The sequence below is a fragment of the Dendropsophus ebraccatus genome, chromosome 8 (genome assembly GCF_027789765.1).
Source record: "Dendropsophus ebraccatus isolate aDenEbr1 chromosome 8, aDenEbr1.pat, whole genome shotgun sequence".
Classification (NCBI taxonomy): domain Eukaryota; kingdom Metazoa; phylum Chordata; class Amphibia; order Anura; family Hylidae; genus Dendropsophus; species Dendropsophus ebraccatus.
Window position 1 is genome coordinate 64,068,241 of NC_091461.1, and position 27,560 is coordinate 64,095,800.

General features: G+C 42.0%; 1 protein-coding gene across 1 annotated transcript in view; it reads right to left on the bottom strand.

Moving 5' to 3' along the window:
- Positions 1 to 2,218: 2,218 nt before the first annotated feature.
- GBF1 (golgi brefeldin A resistant guanine nucleotide exchange factor 1) overlaps positions 2,219 to 27,560 on the bottom strand; it is a 134,469-nt gene continuing 109,127 nt past the window's right edge. The window contains exons 26-37 of the mRNA XM_069981850.1: positions 25,086 to 25,239; positions 23,593 to 23,815; positions 20,284 to 20,444; positions 19,119 to 19,365; positions 18,662 to 18,855; positions 16,764 to 16,914; positions 15,190 to 15,320; positions 14,048 to 14,149; positions 10,364 to 10,477; positions 7,501 to 7,678; positions 6,691 to 6,828; positions 2,219 to 4,605 (exon numbers count right to left, since the gene is read on the bottom strand). Coding sequence (XP_069837951.1) covers positions 4,334 to 4,605; positions 6,691 to 6,828; positions 7,501 to 7,678; positions 10,364 to 10,477; positions 14,048 to 14,149; positions 15,190 to 15,320; positions 16,764 to 16,914; positions 18,662 to 18,855; positions 19,119 to 19,365; positions 20,284 to 20,444; positions 23,593 to 23,815; positions 25,086 to 25,239 — 2,065 coding nt within the window. The 3' untranslated portion in view covers positions 2,219 to 4,333. The remainder of the gene's footprint in view (positions 4,606 to 6,690; positions 6,829 to 7,500; positions 7,679 to 10,363; positions 10,478 to 14,047; positions 14,150 to 15,189; positions 15,321 to 16,763; positions 16,915 to 18,661; positions 18,856 to 19,118; positions 19,366 to 20,283; positions 20,445 to 23,592; positions 23,816 to 25,085; positions 25,240 to 27,560) is intronic.

The window sequence follows — 27,560 nt, forward strand, 5'->3', positions numbered from 1 at the left end:
TAACCCCCTATTATTACCCCAGTACCCAATGTCCCCAGGGGTACTGGGAAGAGCCGGGTGCCAGTGGTCCCGGATCGTCAAAATTGGCGCTCCTGGACCGGGCGGCAGCAGACTGGTAAGATTTAGGCTGGGGAGGGCCTAAACCAATGGCTCTTCCCACCCTGGTGTTACCAGGCTGCTGTCGTTTGGTTTTTAACCCAGCTGGTTATAAAAAATAGGGGGGACCCTATGCGTTTTTTTTTTATTATTTAAAAAAAAAAACCGCATAGTGTCCCCCCTATTTTTATACCCAGCCGGGTTAAAAACCAAACGACAGCAGCCTGGTAACACCAGGGTGAGAAGAGCCATTGGTTTAGGCCCTCCCCAGCCTACCAGCCTGCTGCCGCCCAGTCCAGGAGCGCCAATTTTGAAGCTCCGGGACCACTGGCACCCGGCTCTTCCCAGTACCCCTGGTGGCATTGGGTACTGGGGTAATAATAGGGGGTTAGTGTTAGCCATTTTATACCGGCTAACACTAGGCCCCAACTTAGTAATGGATTCCGTCTATTAGACGGCTTCCACTTACTAAGTCTATAAAGTAAAGAAATAAAGACAAGACACAAGTTAAACATTTTTTTTATTCAAATAAAAACACCCCCACACCCCTCATTGACCATTTTATTAAAAAAATAAAAAAACGCTGGTCATCGACGTAGTCCACGGAATCCGACGTAATCCCCAGGATACCGATATCTGAAAAACAAAAAGGGAGAAAGACACAAAAAACACACAAACAGGAGCACAACACCCATCATTGTGAGCGGTGTTGTGCACCTTACAGTATGCAGCATCTTTACAGATCGCTGCTTACAGTCTGGCCCCCAAGGAGTTAAGGGAGGATGTATTGCATCCCCCTTAACCCCTTGGGGGCCAGACTGATGTCAGACTGCACCCATCCTAGCAAGGAAGGGGTTAACTGACCCCCCTTCCTTGCTGGGAGGGGAGCAGTGCTGGGGAGGGGGTGGGGAGAGCTGTATACTCACCCCGATGTGTCCTCTTCGCTGGTCCGCAGCACAATGAAGTCACTGTACTGCGGACCGACTCATTATATGTGCGCTGAGCCGATCAGCCGATCAGCTGAGCGCACATATAATTCTAAATGTTTCTTCTAATAATGCTATTGTGATAACATAATTAGAAGAAACATTTGATGTTTTCATTAAAGTAAAGTGATGATTAACACAGAATGCTCTATTACCGGGAATATGAATTAACGGCTTATGGAGCTTCCTGTACTAATTAATATTTAATTAATAAAACACATTTTCGATTAAATAAATTCAGTTTCGTTGTTCAATAATTTAATTCTAACGAATCCATCATTGTGCAATTAAATATACTGTCAAAAAATAAATATATATATATAAATATACATTTATTTATATATCTATTTATTTTAACAGTATATTTAATTGCAAAATGATGGATTCGTTAGAATTAAATTATTGACCAACGAAAGGGACTTTATTACAAAGAAAATGTGTTTTATTAATTTAATATATTAACTATTAGAGGCATCGGCATTCGGCATCATTGCCGGCTATTTTTGAAGTATTCTGTACGGACCGCCTGTCAATCCACGGCCGCATGTCCAGCCGCAAACAATGGTCTTGTTCATTTTTTACGGGTCCGTTTACGATCGGGCCGTAGATTTATACATAGTGTGCACTGTGCAGCCGTATATCCTATACTTTCCAGCGTATGCATGAACCACCAAAAATACCGCCGCACAATTACAGCCGCAAATACAGCCGCACAGTTACATAGTCTGAACCTGGCCCTAAGCTGTATCAATGTTTTCCTGGACTCCCTAAAAGGCCCTATTCCACGGAACAAATGTCGTTCGTATTCGGCCGATATCGGCCGTTACGAACGATAATCGTTCCATGGAATAGAGTGCAACGATCAGCCGACATCGTTCATATCGGCTGATCGTTGCAGTCGTTTGTTTTTCAACATGTTGAAAAACAAGCGACTGATACAGCAACGATCTGCTGCCATCGCTCCGTTGAATAGGAGCATCGGCAACAGACGCTGCTGTATCCGACCGGTGGAATAGGGGCATTAGGCTGTTGTGCTCAATCTTTACACAGCAAAAAATGAGAATTATAACTGACTCAAGAAACAAAGACAACATCCCCATCTTCAGACAGCACACAGCATGTAATACAACAGAGCATTACATTAAACATCCCATGACTTTATTACATCATAAAAAGTACAATTTAATCCTGCATTTGTTATGTACATTGTGTTGTCTGTATATATTTACTTATCTGCTTTGTCTTTGTATAACACATGGGTTACAATGTCTTTCAGCCTTAGACTTCAGTATGAGCAGCCATAGAACACAAAATACATGACAGACAGGGAAATTACATGAAACCTGTTTCATCTTAGGCATAACAAAGATACAAAAGAGAAGAAAAAGGGAGAAATAAAACAATATTTTAATAATTGCGCCAAGAACTCTCCTCAATGAGGATGACATGGCATTGGCAAAACAAATGGCATGGTAAAATCTAAAATGACACAAATAACAGCTGAACGTTGATGTAAACTTGTTCATATTTACTGATCCATAATAATTTGAGATTACTTGGGCTAGCAATACAATGGGCTAAAAAAAAAACAACAAAAACATAATTGGGGTGTAGGCAATTGGGGGGATTTTTTTTTTACAAATGGTTAAAAATACAGTGATAACATTTAAAAAGTTAAATGTCTGTGCAAACATTCTGAATAATTTAGCAGATCATTAGGATTGCTTCGGTATTTGCAGCATTCTGGGAAGTACAGTATGCATGCACTGTTACTGTGGTTAAATGCAAGTGTTTTAATCCCCTTGTAGTCATCTTCATCCTCTCATGATAGTTACAGTCACAAGTTTTACAGCTAACACAGTTGTTAAAAGGAGTCTGTCTACAGTTCTGACCCCTGAAAACTGCTGACAGGCGAGGGGAAAAGCAGTTGACACACACCTCAGTGTATAGGTACGCTATGGAAAGGAGTTTTCTTTTTCTTCATCAAGGGTCCGCCCAGGAGACACCAGCAATCGTAGCACAAGAGGCATTAAAAGGCTCTTCCAGGCTTAGAAATACATTTACTCTTGAAAAAGAAACGGTTTGGAAACGCTTTGGATCGCAATAAACACGTTCTTATCTCATCATCTATCGCATCATCTATTTCCTTACTTGGACCTGCGCCCGGTATACCCGTTTGGAGGTGTTGGGAGTGTTTTTTCTATAGAAATACATGCCCGCTTTCTTCCAGAAACAGCACCACTCTTCTCCTCAGTTCTACTGAAGTGAATGAATATGAACTGTAATAGCACACACATCCAGAGGTCTGGTGCGGTGTTGTTTTTGAAAGAAAGTAACTGAGTTTTTTCTCTTCCTGGATTGCCCCCTTTAAATCTTCTCTCTCTCTCAGTCATGCAAGCAGCACACTGCATTACACCTCACCCATCTTGTGCTGTCAGCACTGCTTACAAACATCAATTAAACTACAACAACTGCAGCTGCTGCATATCAATGTTTGAATCCACTGTGCACATTGGCAAACACGTATCAGACATTACGTTATACATTACTTTGTGTAGACAGAAGTAAAATAGCACCTGTATCCTTTGGTGGTGTAGAAATTTTCATAATAGCAGCATGCTACAGAACAGTCTAAACCAGGGGTGGACGAAACTCTGCAGACTCCAAGAACCAATCTTTTCAGTAATCTGTCAACAAGATCTTTTTATATAGTAGAAAATAGTTCTAGTTAGGCACCACCTGGGGCCCTCAGATCTGTTTAGTCCTGGTAACACTAAGGATAAAAAGGACATTGCCAACTAAGGGCCAGGCCATGGACAACATGAGGGGACAGATGTATATTTAGGGAAAATGAATCTTGCTGAAGATGTTTTATACAAGGAATGTCTAAGCACAAGCAATGGCTCTCACACATTCATCTGAAATAAGGGACAGGAGCTCACCGAATAAATCCCAACAATGTAACATTACATGTACATATCAAGCCATTCTTTCCTTTGCATTATAAAATGTCTTTACAGTGTACAGAGTTCATTAGAATTGCTTGATTGTTGGACTGGCTAGAGTCAATAAGGAGGGTGTACAGGGAGAAGCTTGCTTATTCTAGATTTCATCCACTGTGATTGTGTTCTATCAATGTCTAGTTACTTTAGAAGAATTATTATGTCTCTTAAATAAAAGTGACTGCCGGTTTTCATGCCAGTGCCACTGTAAGTTCATGTGTAAATCAAGCATACGTCATCACCGAGGGATCAGTTGACTTCTGAGACTGGTGACGTTTCGGCGGGCCGAGGTGTGGACAAGAGAGGTACAGGAGAGGTAGCTTCTATTAAAGCTGGATTAAGGATGATCGGCAACGACATTGGTGGAACTCCAACCTGTAATGGGGACGTCAAGGGATGCAAGATGAGAGGAGGCTGAGCTATAGGGGGAGGTATATCTGTCACAGGGCTCATCCTTATTGTAGTACAGGAAGGACTAGATCCTGGTACTGCAGATAGTCCTGGGCTTGTAGATTCAGAATCTGTGAAACAAATCCAAGGCAAATTGTTACCATAATAACTATAGCGTATACACAGACAATAAATCTAATGGCTTTATAGTGTCTGACTTTAATGCCTTCCCTAACAAGAAATGAAGACGAAAAAACAAAGAAAGATTTAAAGGAAGCACTCAGCAACCCAATCCCAGGTCCTAAACCTGTAGCCAGGCGCAGGCTCACTAAGCAGATGAGGCCAATTCCCTCAGTTGGGAAGCAGGACACATGCAGTCCTTGACATCAGCACCACACACTGGAGGAAGAGCCAGAGATTGAGCGGAATCTCCTTCTCAGAGAGCTAAACAAAAAGGTACTATGTCCACTAGGGCAGGGTCATATGTATCACACTGTCAGCACCAGAGATGAGTGAATTTACAGTAGGAATTAAGGGAAGCACTTTGTTACTATCAGCATTCTGCTCACCAGGCCGTGGGCCCCTCCCCGGGTGCTGGGAAAAGATGAATCCAGTCCTAGGAAACTGGGAGAAGTTTTCCAGGACTGAATCCATCTTTTCCCAGCACCTGGGGAGGAGCGGCACAAAGTAAAGCAGACTTCAAAGCCTGCGGCCTGATGAGCAGAATGCAGATAGGAACAAAGCCCTTCACTTCATTCCTATTGTAAATTCGCTCATCTCTAGTCAGCACCTTGGGTCAAGTCTGAGTGCTGACATGTTCTCTTTAAGTGCTTCTAAACATTTTCTGGTGAAATTACACAAGTTGTAGCTTAACATGCAAGTACATGGTTTTATGTTAATTTACACTGTAGACGGAAACACCTACTTGTCAGGCTATGATCAGAATGTAGTCTACAATATCAGCCAAAGTGAAATAACCTAGTTCATACTGCAAGATGAATGTCACATTGCTGAATGTAATATTATACACAGTTTATCTCTATGTGCATTATACTTAAAAGGGTAATCCTTTAAAAGAGTTGTTCAGTAAAAATCTTTTTCTTTCAAATCAACTGATATCAGAAAGTTATATAGATTTGTAATTTACTTTCTATTCAAAAAATCTCAAGTCTTCCCATACTTATCAGCTGCTGTATGTCCTGCAGGAAATGTTGTTTTCTTTACAGTCTGACACAGCGCTCTCTGCTGACATCTCTGTCCGAGACAGAAACTGTCCAGAGCCGGAGAGGTTTTCTATGGGGATTCATAGAAAACCGAGACAGAGTTCCTGTCTCGGCCAGAGATGAAAGAAAAAGGTTTTCACTGGATAACTCCTTTGAGACACTTATGATGTATGAACTGTTAGCTGTAAGGTCAAAGAGACACACAGTATCTTTTATATATTCATCTGTGCTTCTAAAATGTGGAAAAAATGTTTTAATTCTCTGGTGCAAGGCGTAAAAGAGAAAGTTCTGAGGGCCCTAACACCACCTCGCTGCACCTCTCATCCTTATCCCTGCTTGGTTGAGCTCTGCATCCAAATATCACACCTGTGCATTTGTACGCAGGGGGAAGGAGATGTTACAGCTCTCTACAACATGACCAAGCTCAAAGACTGATTTTTCTTCTGCACTATAATAGAAGTAGTGTTTTGGTGGCTAGAGCTCAGAAAGACTGGCATGAAGCTTCCTTCTAACCACCTAGCTTCTGCAGCTGCTGCTAACAGCTGCACCAAGGGGACTAAAGTCTGGACTCTGCATTCGCTCTGACCCTGGTCACTGAAGGCATGTTACCATCCATGTCTGTTTTGGTAAATACTTGTTTTGCCCATGAAACAACAATTCTGGAGCATCATGTTGTATCGTTGTTCTGTTACTTCTTCTAGGAACGTATGCACAGATTAACTACTATGTGTTACAATACCCTATGTGAATAGGGCATGTCTTGTTTACATAAAGATCATTATTAATAATATATCTTTGCTCACATAACCGGGCAGCCTATTGCAATCCACATACATCCTTATAGTAACACACTATGCTAAACTCTGGTAATGACAAGAGACAGTCAATCACATCTACAATGTTTAAGTCACATAGGGTACAGTATTCAGCAATGTATTAAGCTATTCTATAGACCTCCAACTAGCCCATAGCCAGATGCTTATTTTACATTACCAAAATGTGCTTGCTCCGTTGGCCTCTCTGGCTGGACTATCTGGGCGACAGGTTTGGGCTCTGTAGAAACAGGTACTATACTGGGGGCCATTAGTGTTTTCTGAGGATGTGATTCAGTTGCAGCAACATGGGGGGAATCTGAATAAGAAAAAATAACTGTTAGGTATAGTATACAAGTATAACAAAATTATAATACATTACTCCTTTGTGCCTAAAGGAAAACATCAGTACTGTATTCTACTTTATCATCTGGGAGCTCATTGGGTTGCAACTACAGCTCCTGGACAAATGGTACAGCCAGAAGAGATAACATCTTTCAGCTAAACACTTTTTCTTTTAAACTTGATAAAATCCCCCCAACCTGGCAACTTTTTCCTTTTAACCAGACACTAGGTAGACATCCAAGCACAATGTCCTCATGAGATCTATAAAACATAATGAGCAGTGGTATCCCTGGGGGTTCCAATGGTATACCAGCATGTGAGATATCATTTGTCTACTAAAGGTGTTCTTACTTTCTTAATAATAATTCTAGTAACTCTCTCATTTACATAGAGCCAACTTATTCCACAGCGCATTACATCACTTGTCATTGCTTAAAGTGGTCCCTGTCATCAATGGAGCTCATAATCTAAATAGAAGTATCTGTATGTTTTTTAGTCTCTGAGGAAATTGGTTTACCTAGAAGAAAGCCACGGGGAGGACATGCAAACTCTTTGTAGATGTTGTTTTTGGTGGGAAGTAAAGCTAAGATTACAGCTGCTGCAAAAAAATCATTCATACACATGCATATAAAGAAAATACATGTACCCTGTATTACAGTCTGCTTGAAAAGCTCCTCTCTGAGCCGAGGTAGGAAGCAGTCTATCCTCTCCCATGTGATCTCCCATAGATCTGAATATCCAGTTCGGGAATCTGCACTGTGGAATATTCCAGCTGTGTCCATTACTAGCAGCATATTCTTCAAGGATTCGGGTATTGCCTCCAACTGAAACAAAATTTTGCACACTGTAGTTATAGCGCAATACATGATGATAGATATCCTGATTGTAAGCAGTAAGTTTATCTATAGAATCTTTATCAGTTATATAGGTATCTAGACTTTTAGCTCCCTCCCTCCTCCATCTCCTGCAGCTTCATGGCTCTAGGGTTCTCATCAATATTAGTTGCAGTTGGAGAAAATCAGATTCCAAAAGGCTATTGAATTGTTTCTGATATAATTTACAAAGCATGTAACAAAAAAATGGAGGATAGCGAAATATATACCCTGGGTGCTTTTAATATGGCTTAGGTGCCTATTATGCTTTGTAGGTTTCCTGGATGCCCTGCCTCATACCAGACAAAGGGCCATCACTGTTAGATTGGTGTGGGTTTGACTCTCAGCACCCCTGCTGATGAGTTGTCTGATGTACACAGCATAGCTCACAGTCTCTTAAATGTTTACTAGCATTCTTACCCGCATCACTGTATTAGTAGCATTTGTGCAAAGTCATGCAGTTATTCTGCGCGGTCCGCTCCCTGCTCTGTGTGTATATGAGAAGACGCACCTTTTATTATGTGGCTGTCCCTTTACATGACATAGATGATACAGCTTGGAGAGCAATGCACCAAGCGCGACTTCTATTAGCTTGTTCTTTCAGTCGGTTGCAGTTTGAACACTCAGACCTCAACCAATTAAAAACTTTTGAAATGTCTCTGACATGTCAAAGTTTTTTTTTCTTTTTAAAGAGTTACTGTCATTTGTACTTACCTTTACCATGTCTTATGTCATGTCAAAAGTTCCTGATTGTAGCAGGTTTCACTGCAGAGAGCCACTTCAATGCTAACGTGTATCTCTCGTGGCTGTCAAACATTACAGCAGTTCTGAGCCTATGGTAATACTTGCTTAAACTGGTAACAGTGTGTATGTAATAAACAGTTGAGTCACATCATATGACCACCAGATAATTTCTAAAGTAACCATTGAGTGCAGCACAGACAGAAGCTAGACAGCCATGACATTAAAAGTAGGAAGTAGTCATAATAATGTGGTTCAACTGTGTATGTCAGCTTGCTGCACCTGGAGACAGGAATATAATATAATATTATATATATATTCCTTAGTTTTTTTTTAAAGAAAATAGGCTTTGATGATCCTAAGAATACACAGACCTTTATGGAATGGTTGTTGGAAAACCTGAAGGAAATCAGAGTTTTAAGACTTAACGCAAAGTGACTATGGGGGGATTCTGAAAGGTTCCTGTATAACGGACAGATGGATGCTAAACTATAAAACATTTTGTGACACGGTGACACAGTGAGATTTATCAATCAGACAAATATCAACCAATTACAGCTCTGCTTTTATTTTACAGAACTACTACTATTCGAACAGAAACAGGTGCCCAAATAAATATGGGTCCAGACGCACCTATAATACTTAACAAAAGAACAAACTGATCCACAAAGGAATCACAAAAAATGCAGGACAATCCAGAGTAAATGTTATTATATTCTTTATTCAAGTACTTTAATTTAATAAAAGTTCATTAAAACAAAAAGGGACATGAAACAGAACCATACAGAAGAGAAAGGGGACATATATATGTATTTCATAAAGTCATATATTGCACATGCAACAAGATTGCTGAATAGAAAATAGATAGGTATTACAATACAGGCAACCTCCACTAGATGGCAGAAAAGAAGTTTTACAAGTAGTTTAAATATAAGTGACAGAAGAAAAATGTAAACAGGCACAGTGCCAAATGAATTGCCAGATAAGTGCAAGGTAAATACCGCACAAACAGGTGAAATCACCAACACATACTACCAATAGATTAGCCAAGGAGGATGCATGTATTGACCCCAGTCCCACTCACCTACTCAACCTTTTATTAAATTAAAGTACTTGAATAAAGAATATAATAACATTTACTCTGGATTGTCCTGCATTTTTTGTGATTCCTTTGTGGATCAGTTTGTTCTTTTGTTAAGAACTACTACTATTCGTTATTATTTGACAAGCAAAAAAACATGCTACATTTTTGTCTTAAAGAGACTGATACATCTGGGCCAGTGCCTTGGAGTGCTCGGCACTTCTTACTTAGTGCATTGTCATTTTTATCTGTCTGCCTGCAAAATGTGTTTATGTAAAAGCTACATAAAAGCAGTCCTCTAATATCAGTGTGCAGTAGTTGTCTTGTTAGCAGAAGCAGGAATGGCAGCTTGCATTCTGAAATAAAAATAAGGTAGCTGTACACAGGATAGCTACTGTGCAGGTGAAATGCAATGTGCTGGATCCTTCTCTCCTCTAACACCATCTATTGGGGGACAGCGGTCCCACCTAATTCTGTGCTAGAAAGTGCCAGTGATCAGCAGACGAGCGGTTAAACACACGCTTTTCAGCTGATTGCGTCTTTTGTGCAGCCCTAAAAATAATAGTTTCCCGGCCGCATATCTCTCTGTGTAAACAGGTAAAGGCTGCCGATGGCAATGTATTTAAATGGCTGCATGTACGGTACTATGATCACTTGTGCAGCCCGACTGCTCGATTAGCTGTACTGTGTGAAGGCACTGCAAACAAGCACAGATGCTTCCCTAGATGGCTGCAAATCAGGCTGTCTGAAAGGACCTTAATGTGCAAAGAAAATATGCAGCCTAAATAAATAAATGATACGGTTCTCACACATACCAGTAAGTCACTTGAGCCAGCATGCATGTACTTGTCCATGAAGTCTAATATTGTTAACCACAGTGCTGCAAATGTAGAAAGAGACAGCAAAGGAGACAAATGCTGCAGGAAGACCTAGGGAAGAGAAGAACAACTGTAACTGCATTGTAGAGGAACAAAGCAAAACAATAAGGGTAGAAATGTTGGGGGAGATTTATCAAACATGTAAAGTAGAATTGGCTCAGTTGCCCCTAGCAACCAATCAGATTCCACCTTTCATTTTCCAAAGAGTCTGTGAGGAATAAAAAGTGGAATCTGATTGGTTGCTAGGGGCAACCGAGATAGTTTTACTTTACACCATGTTTGATAAATCTCCCCCGTTGTTTAAGAAAATCAGTCATAGACTCATTACACCTATCTATAGGTCCATGCTGTCAAATCTTGTATGAAGAAAGTCACATGTAATGCATACAGAAGACATCCAGAGCAAATTTAACATTTTTCACAGGATAGCAGAACTAAAATGATGGGTTCCTTTTAAATATTGTTGTTTTTTTTTTAACATAGAAACCTAATCTGCAGACATAAATATATACTACATAAATTAATGATGGTGGGATGGCACAATGTACTGTAGGATGGAATTACAGATATCTGTTAATGTTTAATGTTTATTTAATGTTTTTTTGTTTGTATAGCGCACACAGATTCCACAGAGCTTCAACTATCTGTATGTTTTTCGGGTAACCGGAGTACCTGAAGGAAACCCACGCAAACACGGAGAGAACATACCTACCAATGGAAAATTTTGCTCGAACCACAGATACATCACAAACAAGAAACAAGCAGCTTGGTAGTATTCAAAAACCTTTTAAAGCGACTCTGTACCCACAATCTGACCCCCCCCCCAAACCACTTGTACCTTCAGATAGCTGCTTTTAATCCAAGATCTGTCCTGGGGTCCATTCGGCAGGGGATGCAGTTATTGTCATAAAAACAACTTTTAATCCCGCAGCGCTGTCTCTAACGGCCGGGGCTTACATTTGTATATGCATTAGGCTGGCACACCCTCTCTGTCCTTCCTCCCCACCCTCCTCATCATTAGAAATGCTCCAGGCAAATTGCGTGTATAATGAACATGGGCTGGATCATTAATACACCTGTGCAAAGCTCAAACAGCAGTAAATGTTCCTGGATCATTCCTAATGATGAGGAGGGTGGGGAGGAAGGACGTAGAGGTTGTGCCAGCCTAATGCATATACAAATGTAAGCCGTTATACACAGCGCTGCAGGATTAAAAGTTGTTTTTAGGACAATAACTGCATCCCCTGCCGAACGGACCCCGGGACAGATCTTGGATTAAAAGCCACTATCCGAAGGTACAAGTGGTTTGGGGGGGGACAGATTGTGGGTAGAGTCACTTTAAGATTGTTTGTTGCAGATGTTGCCCTTGGTAGGATTTGAACCCAGGACTCCAGCGCTGCAAGGCTACAGTGCTAACCAGTGAGGCACCGTGCTGCCCTATCTTGCATTTCCCAGTCAATTACCTACCAATGGAAAATTTTGCTCTAACCACAGATACATCACAGACAAGAAACAAGCAGCTTGGTGGTATTTAAAATCCTTTTAAGATTGTTTGTTAAAAAAAAAAAAAAGAACATTATTCAGCAGTTATGCACATACACAGCCTACTGGATTAAAAGATTTTTTTTTTTTTTAACAATAAATTGGATTAACAAAGTGTAAGCAACAGGGGTGAAAATGGAGCAATCCATGCAATTTTGCTGCAAACACAAAGCTCCTTACAATGATTTTTATGTCGGGAATATGGCATGAAATATAGTAATTGAAGCTTTATGGAGATATATATATATATATATATATATATATATATATATATATATATATATATATATACACACACACACACACACACACTACCGTTCAAAAGTTTGGGGTCACATTGAAATGTCCTTATTTTTGAAGGAAAAGCACTGTACTTTTCAATGAAGATAACTTTAAACTAGTGCTAACTTTAAAGAAATACACTCTACACATTGCTAATGTGGTAAATGACTATTCTAGCTGCAAATGTCTGTTTTTTGGTGCAATATCTACATAGGTGTATAGAGGCCCATTTCCAGCAACTATCACTCCAGTGTTCTAATGGTACAATGTGTTTGCTCATTGGCTCAGAAGGCTAATTGATGATTAGAAAACCCTTGTGCAATCATGTTCACACATCTGAAAACAGTGTAGCTCGTTAGAGAAGCTACAAAACTGACCTTCCTTTGAGCAGATTGAATTTCTGGAGCATCACATTTGTGGGGTCAATTAAACGCTCAAAATGGCCAGAAAAAGAGAACTTTCATCTGAAACTCGACAGTCTATTCTTGTTCTTAGAAATGAAGGCTATTCCATGCGAGAAATTGCTAAGAAATTGAAGTTTTTCTACAACGCTGTGTACTACTCCCTTCAGAGGACAGCACAAACAGGCTCTAACCAGAGTAGAAAAAGAAGTGGAAGGCCGCGTTGCACAACTAAGCAAGAAGATAATCACATTAGAGTTTGAGAAACAGACGCCTCACAGGTCCCCAACTGGCATCTTCATTAAATAGTACCCGCAAAACACCAGTGTCAACATCTACAGTGAAGAGGCGGCTGCGGGATTTTGGGCTTCAGGGCGGCAAAGAAAAAGCTATATCTGAGACTGGCCAATAAAAGAAAAAGATTAAATTGGGCAAAAGAACACAGACATTGGACAGAGGAAGACTGGAAAAAAATGTTGTGGACGGATAAATCCAAGTTTGAGGTGTTTGGATCACAAAGAAGAACGTTTGTGAGACGCAGAACAAATGAAAAGATGCTGGAAGAATGCCTGACGCCATCTGTTAAGCATGGTGGAGGTAATGTGATGGTCTGGGGTTGCTTTGGTGCTGGTAAGGTGGGAGATTTGTACAGGGTAAAAGGGATTCTGAATAAGGAAGGCTATCACTCAATTTTGCAACGCCATGCCATACCCAGTGGACAGCGCTTGATTGGAGCCAATTTCATCCTACAACAGGACAATGACCCTAAACACACCTCCAAATTGTGCAAGAACTATTTACAGCAGAAGCAGGCAGCTGGTATTCTATCAGTAATGGAGTGGCCAGTGGAGTCACCAGATCTGAACCCCATTGAGCTGTTGTGGGAGCAGCTTGACCGTATGGTACGCCAGAAGTGTCCATCCAACCAATCCAACTTGTGGGAGCTGCTTCTAGAAGCGTGGGGTGCAATTTCTCCAGTTTACCTCAACAGAATAATAGCTAGAATGCCAAAGGTGTGCAATGCTGTAATTGCTGTAAAAGGTGGATTCTTTGACGAAAGCAAAGTTTGATGTAAAAACAATGTTATTTCAAATACAAATCATTATTTCTAACCTTGTCAATGTCTTGACCATTTTCTATTCATTTCACAACGTATGGTGGTGAAGAAGTGTGACTTTTCATGGAAAACACAAAATTGTTTGGGTGACCCCAAACTTTTGAACGGCAGTGTATGTGTGTATATATTATATATATATATATATATATATATATATATATATATACACACACACGCACACACATATATTTTTACTTTTTTTTGTGTGTGTGTATATATATATATATATATATATATATATATATATATATATATATATATATATATAATCATACATACTTTAGATAGCAAGGTGGAGGCTCTCATTCTTGTTTCTTCCATGCCTCCCACATCGGCTGGACTAATGTTCTCTAAAAGCTTTGTTAACAGTGGAAAGAGCACCTATTTAAAGACAAATGGAAAAATGTATTAGAAAAAGCAACCCTTTATTAAACTATGCAGAGCTATCACAACAATAGGCTTCTGTGTATTTGTTTCCAAATGCATTGTCAATTTGGCAATCTGTGTCCCATTAGGTCTATATGACGTAAAAGAATAAAATGATAATATAGATAAAATAAAAATAGGGAGAATTTAATTTAATAGGGGCCTGTCAGCTGCCTGCAGCATATACAATCACAGGTAATACTACATAGGTGTTTGTGCCCTAACATCAAACTTCATTACATAACACAGAGAGGGGGTGCCAAGCCCTGAGGTCCCACAGAAAGGAACCTCTCCACTTCCTCATCCTCCCTCTCTCATTTTGATTGACAAATCAGGACTAAGCTTCCAGCGCTGAGCTCTGACTAAAAATCTTGAGCATATGCCAATATTACTATTACTAAGAGTGTAAGCATCCTTTAAGATACATGAAGCTGCAAATGAGTACAGATCAGCGTTCATTAGCAGTATCTTCAGAAGGCTGGGCCGCACAAACCACTACTGCATCATTTGTGCGGCCACTTAAATATATTGCAATAAGCTGCATATCTCCTATTTACACAGGTAGATGTTTTTCCAATAGCGAAAATTTTTATATAAGTGCAAAATATGCAATCAGCTAATGAGCGGGCACATTCCCACTCATCAGCTGATCAGTCACTTTTACACGAGCCGATTATCGTCCAAGTGAACGTTCATTAAAGATAATCAGCCTGTGTAAAAGGGCTTTAAGACAACAGCAGCTCCCTGTGGAATGACCTCTTTAAAGGTCACAGAGTATGCCAAGTAATGCTTTACATTCATCTCAAGGGGACAGCTCCTGTACATTGTCATCATGGATCATGGGGCTCCTCGTAGACCATGTCAGTAAATGCTGTTAAAAACAGCTAAATAGAAAAGGAAGCCTCCATAACAATGTATAAAAACAGATTTTTCCCAGAAATTACCTAGCTCTGATCTTCATGCCATATAGTAATCTAAAAATGTAATAAATTTACCTTGTTAAAACACGCTTCCCATTCAAGTGCATCTAAAGTTTGTAGATCATGAACTAAAAGTGCCCTCTGCAGGTAAGTAAGAGCTTGCATTCTGACCTGGCGTCGGGCATCACAACAGAGCCATGCTATCCCTATGAAGGAGGAGAAAAACAAAACAGATTTTCATAGTAGACTAGATAATAAAACACAGTCTTTACCTGTAATGAAAAACAATTCGTTCCGGGACTGTGCTTGTAATCCAAATCCACTCTTAAACCAAAGCAAATTTTCCCATAAAGAAATCATTGAAATGCAGACAATTGGTTCTACACCCCAAAAATAATGATTTTTTTCTTTATTCTGAACATGTAAAACAAATGAAACAAACACTTGTGATATGTGATATTACTGTACAGTATAGCAATCAGCATGTGGTGTATAATGTACAGTAACTGCATAAGCCTGATAACACAGCAGCAGTTTGTAGATACAGGCCGGAGCTACAGATCCTCATAATCAGTAGCGTAGTACAACAGGCTAGAATAGAGAAGCAGGGCTGCTGTCAGAGGTCTGTGTGGTTTTTGTTTTTACGCCACTCGCCCTGGGGTAAAACTGGCTTGTTATGCTTGCTCCTCAAGTTGTTACGATTACAACGATATATAACGTGTAACTTTTCTCTTATGTGATGGTAAAAAATTAAAACCATTGTTAACAAATATATGTTCCTTAAAATCGCTCTATTCCCATGCTTATAGCGCTTTTATCCTTTGGTCTATGGGGCTGTGTGAGGTGTTAGTCTTTGCGCTATGATCTTTGCTTTCTATCGGTATCTTGATTGCGCATATGCGACTTTTTGATCGCTTTTATTACAATTTTTCTGGATTGGATGTGACCAAAAATGTGCAATTTTGCACTTTGGGATTTTTTTGTACTTACGCTGTTTACCGTGCGAGATCAGGAATATGATAAATAAATAGTTCGGGCAATTACGCACGCGGCGATAACAAACATGTTTATTTTTTTATTTATTTTTATTTATAACATGGGGAAAGGGGGGTGATTCAAACTTTTACTAGGGGAGGGGGATTTTTATTAATAACAATTTTTTTTTTTACTTTTACACTTATACTAGAAGCCCCCCAGGGATGGGCTGCAGTAAGTAATAACTTTTGACAGCTGCATCCGATTACTTAATAAGCAGGCACAGCAATCAGACATTGCCTGCTAATAGCCGCAGTCCCGGGCTACGAGCGGCACCCAGGACCGCGGCACCGCTCTAAACATCCCTAGGCGGCCCAGGACGTACAGGTACGCCCAGGGTCGTCTAGGGGTTAAACCAAGTCACAATTTTGAAAAATTGTGAGCTCTTAAACCAAAACGCTCTTAAACCAAGTTACTCTTAAACCAAGGTACCACTGTACAATGATTTGTTACACACAAAATAATGCATGTTTTGTCCAACTTCTTAAAAAGGTTCCTCAGCTTGGTGTCCTGCTCCTTCTCTGCTTTACTGTGGCTACAGATGTGACACACTGAATAATCTGTGCACCATCTACCAAAACTTTATTTTGGCGGGATGTGAGGAGATAGCCCACCTTGCAACAATGGACACCAGCAGTTTGACCACAGTGTCCTAGAGTCTGCTGTTATCTTCTCTCCGCCAGTCTCTAGGTGGCGCTGTTCCTCTGCCCAAGAACTGTAAATTGTGGCAGCCCTTGTGTGTAGTGTGTGCATCAGGTCAAGAAGCTAAAATAAACAGAATGATGTGAAATGTTATTTAAAAGGAGATTTTTTTTTTTTAATATTGTATAGCATGTTTCACAGTCATCCACTGCTTTAGTCTATAAACATTTGATGAGGTTATGCAACACCTACAATGCACAACAATATTCCCTGTTACTCTGTATTCTCTATATGCACTGATCAAAATTGTACTTGTGGTCTGCAAAATTTACTTACAGCCTTTTTGGACTACAAGGAAGGAAGCCAAGATGTTTACATGAAAAAAACAAGAATACAGTCCTCTGTCTTATTCAGATACACAAACATTTTATCATTAAAGGCTAATATGCAAAAAAAACAAAAACAAAATCATTGCTTCCAGAACTATTCTTACTATCTTGTGCGTGAACAAGAAAATATATAGACATTCACAAAAGCTTCTCTAATGCAGGCCATGTCCTCCTCCATTGAAGGAAGAAAGGGATCACAGAAGAGCAAAGCCCGCTTACATTTAAGGACAAAATTCACCCCAAAACAGGGAAATAGTTGAACACCGTGTAATGAGGCAGGTATATTGTGGAAAGCTAAGAAAACAGGAATCTATCACCAGAACCCATAGGTAAAGTTTTAGGGTGCCTTCACACCTACCGTATCGCAGTAGAAAATCCGCTGCGGATCCGCAGCAGATTTAACTAAATGAATGAACACAGCATTAGATACGCACTGTAAAATCTGCTGCGGATCCGCAGCAGATTTTACAGTGCGTATCTGATGCTGTGTTCATTCAGTTAGTTAAATCTGCTGCGGATCCGCAGCGGATTTTCTGCTGCGATACGGTAGGTGTGAAGGCACCCTTAGAAACAAAGAGAAGATCCACATGCCTGTAAATAGATATTATTGCCAAGTGTGTCCTGGGAAGCTGGAAGATCACTCAGACACTGGTATTCCATAAAATACCAGATAAATCTGCCATCATCCTGCATGACTTTAGCTACAGTATAATCAACTAGAAACACTATCTTTTATCATTCATGAATATCTACTTTTAAATTTAAAGAAATACGCTGGCAGTACAATGACATTTTTTATTCCCACCCCTAACCTGCAAAAAAATTCTACCGTAAACAGTGTATAGATGGTTTACTTTAACAGTCTAGTCTTTGGATGGGAAGTTACAGAAAAAAACCACTAGTATCCCATGGCAGGAGACAGCATTACTATCTCACACAAAGTCACATTTTCAAGAAAAAATAGCTCTTTAGTTGTGAGGGAATGGGAGATGTTATAGTAATATCCATACAGCTACTGGAAAAAGGAACCAGCCCAGAAGGTTTCCACATGTTAGATCAGACAGGATGATGCCCTCACCTATTGCAAATATAGACTGTTTCTATGCAGCAACCAAATTATGGTGAATCTGTTATTTTGAAAAATTCCCTTGTACTGTAGGTCTAGGGCAGCAAAGGAATAACTTTTACATTGCCTGGTGGTACTGGGTAGTGAAAGGGTCAATTTATGGTGTTGCAAGCCTATTATTTTGCCGTTTACATGAATGATCATTCATGGAAATCATAAAGCCAATCATATATGGCTCATGAATGCAAGAGTTAAGTTAATCATATAGTTATGTGAAACCAATGATTTAACACAAGAAAATGGAAAATAATTTCTGGAAGAAATTAAGTAGTCCTTATTTCTTCTTAGTAATCCAGAACAAATGGAAAGATTTGAAGGAGGAGGAAAGGCCTGCCATACTTACGTCGTGACTAACCTGTAATGACACAGTGTGGTAGCTGGCGGGCACGCTCTCGTCCTCCTCATCATCACTATGTGAACGATACTGGCGCTGATTGGAAACCCGGGAACGACGCACAGGATTTTCCTTCTCTTTACTTTTCTTCTTAAAGCGATTAGCTTTGCTATCATACTTGTGACTCTTTGCCCTCCTCTCTTGTGATTTATACCCTTTGAAAGTGGCAAAATGAGTTTTATTACTACAATGAACTGCAAGTAACAAAGCGTATGACAGGCAAAAAGCAGTTTAAAATACATGCACAGTGTAACATTTATTATCCTCCTTTTCAGGACAACGTGTATCCTATGAACATAAATGGTTTCATGCTGCAGGTGCCCATAACGTTATGGCATGTCCAGACAAAGCAAACTCACCAACAAATCATCTATTGGTTCTGTAAAAAGGAAGAAGTCTGAGCAACACTTACACACACCTCCATTAAGACTCGCCTCTACAAAGACCCGAATTGTCTTTACGCACAACTCAAAGTTCTCCGGTGTGACATGTGCAGCGTCACGGACAATGAAAGACAGAGATTCCACACTTTTCATGAGAGATTTAGTATCATGTGGGCCAAAGTCTAGACCGACTGTTAGACTGTACTGGTTTACTGGAGTGTTTATTCCTGGCTTGTTCATGACTGATGACATTTTAGAAGAATCCACATCTTCCTTTGCAACCTGCACAGACATAAAACACATCATCCTCACTATATAAAATAACAGGCAGGATTTCAAGACAGCTCCATACTAATACTTCAGCAAAAATATGACAATACAATTACATGTTCCATAAACTGGAATGGGATGTATAGGGCTGTCAATGACGGAAGCAACCCAGTTATAGGGCCAGCAACCAGCCAATTAATTAGTAAATGTCCATCCTGACATTCCAAAAATCATTGGCCTTAAGACATACAAGATGGCTTGAGACCACCAGTAAATAAGCACCAATCTCGGTGATCAATGCTTATTTACATAGCCTTCACAAGGCTCAATTAGTCATGTGACTAGTCCATATGAATGATTGTGCTAAATCCTCTATTAGGGCCCTGTTACACCAACAGATTTATCCGACAGATTTTTGCGGCCAAAACCAGGAATGGATTTGAAAAAGAGGAGAAATCTCAAGTCTTTCCTTCATGACCTGTTCTCTTTTTATAATCGGTTCTTGGCTTTGGCTTAAAAAATCTGTCCGATAAATTTGTTGGTGTAACAGGACTCTTACACTGAGTGGTGGGGGAAACAGCCAATGATTTTTCACCACATCAGAACAGCGAGTGTTTACTTGCTGAGAGGCTCACTCACAGGTGACCTAAAGCTGTCAAATAGCTCCCTAAGAATGGACAACTCTGAGCCTTTGTGGCAAGCAGTCTACCACAAATATGATCAGCTTTCATCTGCACACTGCACATTCATTTACAAAGGACTTCATGATTTATGCACCCATGCACACTGCACTTTGGGAAATGAGTGCAGGTCCACATATAAATTGTGCTTGTTTTTGAGGGCAAGAATGAGCTGACTTGAAAAAAAATTAACTACGTGGAACTACTTTAGTGTATTTGATTTCAATAGTATCATATGAAGTCTACTCACCACAAGCCAGCCACTGTTAGCCATATCCACATCAGTGACTGATCGGTGCATTTTGGATTGCTTGCTGTGTTCTGTGTATACCTCTGAGTCTGAGGTGTATCCACGATCCAAGCTAATATCAGTGGAGTGATAAGAGGACACTTCGCTGTCAGACTGAGCACCTAGAATCAAATATAGTTCGGGTTTAGAACTGCAGAGTTTTCCCTATTTCCCTAAACATGTAGAGCCAAAGAAAATCTTCAAACATTGTGGGATTATAAATCCGCACCAGGGGACATGGCACTTTTTTCTTATGATTACTGCATGAATTTTGTGGTAAAGCTGCATCTTTGTAGCTGCTGCCATGCCTGAGTTACAAGTTTTTCTAAAAGCTGATCTATAACCAAGATAGGAAACTATATTTCCCATCATGCATTTTCTGATTGGTCTATTTGCGTACTCATCCTCTTAGCTTTCTTTCCTGCCCACTGCTGTAATTACTATTGCACAGTAAACAGGCATCTGTTTACCGCGGGGTGTAGTGTATGTTTAGATCTCTGCTTGCTGACTGTGAATGTAAACATTCTAGTTCCATCCAGACTAAGAACATCCATAACACTTCCAATATACAGAGCTGTGATACAAAGACAGGTACTTATGCCTGCATTCACTGACAGCAAGCAGAGATAGAACTATAACTTTTCATATTACAGAAAACTAGACTCAGAGACACATGTAAGTAAGTCTATGGAAGTAGCAACAGGTGCATGGAGATGTGAATGAATGCAGCGCAGGCCAAAGTGAGAGATCTATTAAAGGAGAAGTCCAGCGATTTATGAATTTCCCCCCAAAAGTTATACAAATCCCCAATATACACTTATTACAGGAAATGCTTATAAAGTGCTTTTTTCCCTGCCCTTACTACTGCATCAAGGCTTTACTCCCTGGATAACATGGTGATGTCACGGCCCGACTCCCAGAGCTGTGCGGGCTGTGGCTACTGGAGAGGATGATGGCAGGGGGACACTGAGAGACACTGAGCCAGACTTCTCCTTTAATTCGAGGGACTCTCTTTGTTTTCAAGACTAGTAGGAGTCCCAGCAGTCAGATTCCCATCAATAAGCTTGTTATGGATAGGGGCTAAAAAGCTAAGATAGGAATACCACTTTAATAAGGTTAATGGGGAATATTCCTTTAATGGGGATAACATTATTATTATTATTATTATTATTATTATTATTATTATTATAAATGCAGAAAACCCATGACAAAGTGAAAATATGTGATAGAATTTCAAGGGTATGCCTCATATTTCTGCTGCAGGTCTGACAGAGAAAAATCTGTTGGCCCTAATCTTGGTTCTTCAATGCTGGCTGCTAAAAGACGGCATGGACCAGAATTTTGCATAGAAGCATTGAACTAAAACAGCCTGCCAAAGACCATATCTAGTAATACCTGGCTACATCAATGATTTATACATAAAACTGCAGGAGAATCCATAAGTGCAAAGCCTACAAAAGACTACAAAATCGCTGCAGACAGAAATGAAAACACAAGTCCTGTGATTTCGGAAAAGCAGATAAGAAAAAAAAAAAAAAAAAAAAGTCTAACCAAACTTCAAAAATACATTGCACACATTTACAGTTAAACTTTAAGTTGCATTAAAGTTTACATTCCCTGGTAATGTGGGGCAGTGAAAGGTTGAGTGTTTAATTCGGAGCAGTCTGACAATTGCCCAGTATGTCACTCCCTAAAACCGTCTCCATAAATACCAACACGGTCTGACGTGGTCTCTTGGCCTGAGGGAGGCAAGCCATGTTGCAAAGGCAGCTATAAAATTGTAGCAGGTGTATGCCAATGAAACATTGCTTTCCATTGTGTGGTTAATTGTCACACAATATTGCTGTATCATCATGCAGGAAAATGGCTGTCCTGGAGAGACAGCCCTCCTTCTTCGAGCCAGGGAAAACAACCAGGCCAAGTAAGGGCATCAGTGGCAGAACCATAGTAACAAAAGGGAAAAAAAAAATTCCAGTACGTTAATATGAAAGAAAAAAAAAAAACTGCTAGATTGACGCTCGCTTACTAAGCCTATACACAGCTTGATCATCGAACAGCAAGGGTTGTGTATATATTGTCAGCAATGTCCATGCAGCCCTTGATTTCTACATATCTTGTATCTATTCTCCCTGGGTGTCCTGCAGCTAGAGGTGAGCAAATTTACAGTAAAAACAAAGCAATTTTCATTGTTAGTTTGGCAGTCAGCCTACTGCTTTTAAAGCTTGTGCCACTCTGTGTGACAGGAAAAGCTGGATCCAGCTTTTCCAGACACCCGGGGTAGAGCGGCACGGACTTCAGGCAGCAGGCTGATAAGCATACTGCTGAGCTAATGCAGTGAATCAAATTGTTTTTACTGTGCTCACTCATCTCTACCTGCAGCCTTTCTCTCGTGTTGCTAGCTCTCCACTGACACTTGTGCTGCTCAACTCCAGGACAGCATCACGGTAAGGCTGAGCGGCCTGTCACAGAAGAGACAGGGGCCAGAAACAGGCACGAATTGATAATTTGCTGAATTGGCTTGATTTGTCAGATTATCGATCCATGTGATAGGACCCATAGACCTATGTCAGCCGAAGCACTGCCGCTGAAGGCGGATTGGGTTGTCAGTCTATGGTGTATGGGGCCTCCGCGATCAACCACTGACAGATGAAGTCGGTGGTGACAGGTAAGAGTGCTGTCGCTGCAGTTTACCTCTCCTCCATAGAAACGGAGGAAAACTTTTTAAAAGGGGGGGGGCACCTTTAATCCCATTAGCAGTTGCCTTCTAGTTGTCATGCCAACAATAAAACTAATTCCTTGTCAGTAGATCTCAAGAAGGCAATGATTCAAAAGGCAAATTGTAGAGATATATAATGTTTTCATGTCAGTCTTCTACACAAGAATAATCTCTAGAAATCACAGTGATCAAGAGGTACCTAATGCATAATCCACTGTTATGTAGGACATGGTGTAGAGTGGTTCAGGACCCCCGCACACATAGCTGCCTATTATATACTTTGCAAAACAGAATGTTATAGAGCGGTGATAAATATCTGCTTAATGAAATGCTGGTTACCTCTCTCAGTCACGCCACTGCCTATGATATAAAACCCCAGAATGAACATGTCAGGCTGTAAACATGAAGAGCAGCTGAACGGTTTTAATTTTATTAATGGACTTGGGCAGCATATGTATTTTCTTCATCTAGCCTTCACTTAATTCAGAGCTGGCATAAAACAGCTGCTTATCTCTCAGAGCATCGAATTTCATAAAAGCACATCCTCCACCTACCTGCATCATTATCGCTTCTGGTTGTCACCTGCAGGGCAGGTGGCGGCTTCACTCCTGCTCCAATGCACTCCAGCAAGCAGAACAGAGTGTACCAGTCATTGCTAGAATGGATGTTGGCAGCATTGGTCTTTAGCAGTTCGTGAAGGCCAAAAGCGATTTGTCGACTCACCCTGGACAGGACGCTCGGCTTCATCATTAAAAGAATACGGAGTGAAAGAAGAACCTGTCAAATGCAACAGCAGCCTATTAAAATTGCTACTTTTTCTACAAGCATTAACTATTTTGGTCACATGTATCACTTAGGTTTTAACATTGAAAGTCACCAAACTATGTAAATTAGCCCACAAACGTCTACATTCTCCAGCAAGGTTTATGTATATTTGTTACATTCATTTGTCTGTTTGACTACTGTTAGATCTTATTTAGTTTTTGACTGTATGGGTAGCTTCACACGTACTGGATCCGCAGCGATTTGCAGCTGCACATATGCAACCCGGCCCTTGTAACCCCCGGCCCAGAGCAAACATTACCTGCTTGTCGATGCGGCTGTGTGAAGCTCCCGGCTCCCCTCGCTTCTCATCAGCCAATTAGTGCACGACAGCACTGATTGGCTGATGAGGAGCAAGTGGAGCCGGGAGCTTCACACAGCCGCGGCGAGGAGCAGGTAATGTATGCTTTGGGCCGGGGCTGCGGGCAGTTAAAGGGGCTGGGTCACATATCCACAGCAGAATGAAAATTCCGCTGCGTATATGTAACCCATAGAACTTCATTATACCAGGATCCGCAGCGGATTTTGCAGCAAATTGCAGCGTGAAATCCGCTGCGGATCCGGTACGTGTTGAAGGCACCCTATAGGTTTAAAATGTAACAACTTTTCTTCTTTTCCTAGTATGCATCAGCAATCTATAAAGTACCTTCTCCACAAAACCTCAATGTACAGAAAAAAAAAAATTTTCTTTCAGGGTGACATGTTAGTTACTGGCTGGAGTCACAGCTAATAACGTAATGTAGAAAATACTGTACATCTGGGTGATCAGTGCTCGTGCTACATCTACCATGATAGCAGAAGATCAGTGCAGTAAATCAGTTTCAGTGCAGTAAATCAGTTTCAGTGCAGTAAATATAGTTTCTATAAAAGGGTAGTGTGTGTTAAAAGCCAGTGATACTTTTGCAGACACTTGCTGTATTTTCTGAAGCGCATTTATAACTGGTTTTAATAAAAATTCTGGAGCACTTGTCTTCTGCAGCCCGTATATCTGGTAAGGCAGTACAAAATGCAGGATGTTGTTAACAACTCAGTCCATCAGAAAAGCTCTTTGACATCTCAGTTTGCAGCTTCTCTCACTTCCCGTATGAAGCCTTTCTGATAGAATGAGCACTAAATGGAATCCAGCAGCTTGCAATGCACTGCACTGTAAGATATATCAGCCGGAAAAAAGGGAACATTTTAATTACAACAAAGAATACAAAGAGAGAACACCATGCTAGTGTACCTGTGCGCTGATATCCTCACGCCGCAACAGACGAATAGCAAGTCGCAGCAATCCGACTACTGCGCGTTCAACAAGAAAACAAAACTCCACAGCATGAGCACAAAGCTGGTAGAGGTGGTCTCGTACTACTTGCCAAACACAGCCAACGCGGTCTCTTCAGGAAATTAAAAAAAAATTCAGTTAAGAAATCAGAATAGCAAGAACATATCCTGAAACTAGTTACATATTAGCTAGACGACACACTGAATATTGTATATTCAACTCGCATCCTCATATGCACACATGCCTAGGACTATAAAATTGTACTCTAGCATGCTACAGCTCTAGAAACTAACTACCTAAATGGTCTTAAATCCATAGACAATTTATATACAGCTCATCTTAAGATTGACTGTTCCTAAACCTCAATGGCGGATTATAATGTGGGCGGTTTGGGCGGCCGCCCGGGGCCCGAGGCTCCAGGAGGCCCATGCCACGCCGCCCACACGCCGCCCGGCCCCCCCTCGCCACTGCAGGCTCTTGTGACCGCAAGCATTGTTTTGCTTGCGGTCACAAGAGTCCTGCTCTTACTGTCCCCGGCTGTTGCACAGCTGCCGGAGGTGTCCCGTCCTATCCCCCGGCAGCGTGCGCATCCCAGAGCTCCCCGTGCGCTTGTGGCTGTGACTTCCGGCGCACGGGGAGCTCTCTGATGCGCGCGCTGCTGGGGGATTGGACGGGACACCCCCGGCAGCTGCGCAACAGCTGGGGGACAGACGGAGCCTGAAGGACAGGAGAGGATGGATCGACGGGGGAACGGGTTGTAAGGTGAGTTTTTTTTTGTTTTTGTTTTTTTTTTTTAAATCTGCCTGCACGGAGGAAGGGGGGGGGGGGGGAAGAGGGGGGACCATCTATAAGAGGGGGGGAAGAGGGGGGACCATCAATAAGGGTATAAGGGGGGGGGGGGAGAGGGGGACCATCTATAAGGGGGGGGGGAAAGAGGGGGACCATCTATAAGAGGGGGGGGGGAAGAGAGGGACCATCTATAAGAGGGGGGGAAGAGGGGGGACCATCTATAAGAGGGGGGAAGAGGGGGGACCATCAATAAGGGTATAAGGGGGGGGGGAGAGGGGGACCATATATAAGAGGGGGGGGGGGGGGAAGAGGGGGACCATCTATAAGGGGGGGGGAAAGAGGGGGGACCATCTATAAGAGGAGGGGAAAGAGGGGGACCATCTATAAGGGGGGGACCATCTATAAGGGAGGGGGGAAAGAGGAGGGACCATCTATAAGGGGGGGAAGAGGGGGGACCATCTATAAGAGGGGGGGGGGAAAGAGGGGGACCATCTATAAGAGGGGGGAAAGAGGGGGGACCATTTATAAGAGGGGGGGGGGAAGAGGGGGGACCATCTATAAGAGGGGGGGAAGAGGGGGACCATCTATAAGAGGGGGGGGGAAGAGGGGGACCATCTATAAGAGGGGGGGGAAAGAGGGGGACCATCTATAAGAGGGGGGAAGAGGGGGGACCATCAATAAGGGTATAAGGGGGGGGGGAGAGGGGGACCATATATAAGAGGGGGGGGGAAGAGGGGGACCATCTATAAGGGGGGGGGGGGAAGAGGGGGGACCATCTATAAGGGGGGGGAAAGAGGGGGGACCATCTATAAGGGGGGGACCATCTATAAGGGAGGGGGGAAAGAGGAGGGACCATCTATAAGGGGGGGAAGAGGGGGGACCATCTATAAGAGGGGGGGGGGGAAGAGGGGGACCATCTATAAGAGGGGGGAAAGAGGGGGGACCATCTATAAGAGGGGGGGGGGGAAGAGGGGGGACCATCTATAAGGGGGGGGAAGAGGGGGACCATCTATAAGAGGGGGGGGGGGAAGAGGGGGACCATCTATAAGAGAGGGGGGGGAAGAGGGGGACCATCTATAAGAGGGGGGGGGGAAGAGGGGGACCATCTATAAGAGGAGGGGAAAGAGGGGGACCATCTATAAGAGGGGGGGAAGAGGGGGGACCATCTATAAGAGGGGGGGGGGAAGAGGGGGACCATCTATAAGAGGGGGGGAAGAGGGGGACCATCTATAAGAGGGGGGGGGGAAGAGGGGGACCATCTATAAGGGAGGGGGGGGGGGAAGAGGGGGACCATCTATAAGAGGGGGGGGGGAAGAGGGGGACCATCTATAAGAGGAGGGGAAAGAGGGGGACCATCTATAAGAGGGGGGGGAAGAGGGGGGACCATCTATAAGAGGGGGGGGGGGGAAGAGGGGGACCATCTATAAGAGGGGGACCATCTATAAGAGGAGGGGAAAGAGGGGGACCATCTATAAGAGGGGGGGGAAGAGGGGGGCCATCTATAAGAGGGGGGGGAAGAGGGGGGACCATCTATAAGAGGGGGGGGGGAGAGGGGGACCATCTATAAGAGGGGGGGGGGGGAGAGGGGGACCATCTATAAGAGGGGGGGGGAAGAGGGGGACCATCTATAAGAGGGGGGGGGGA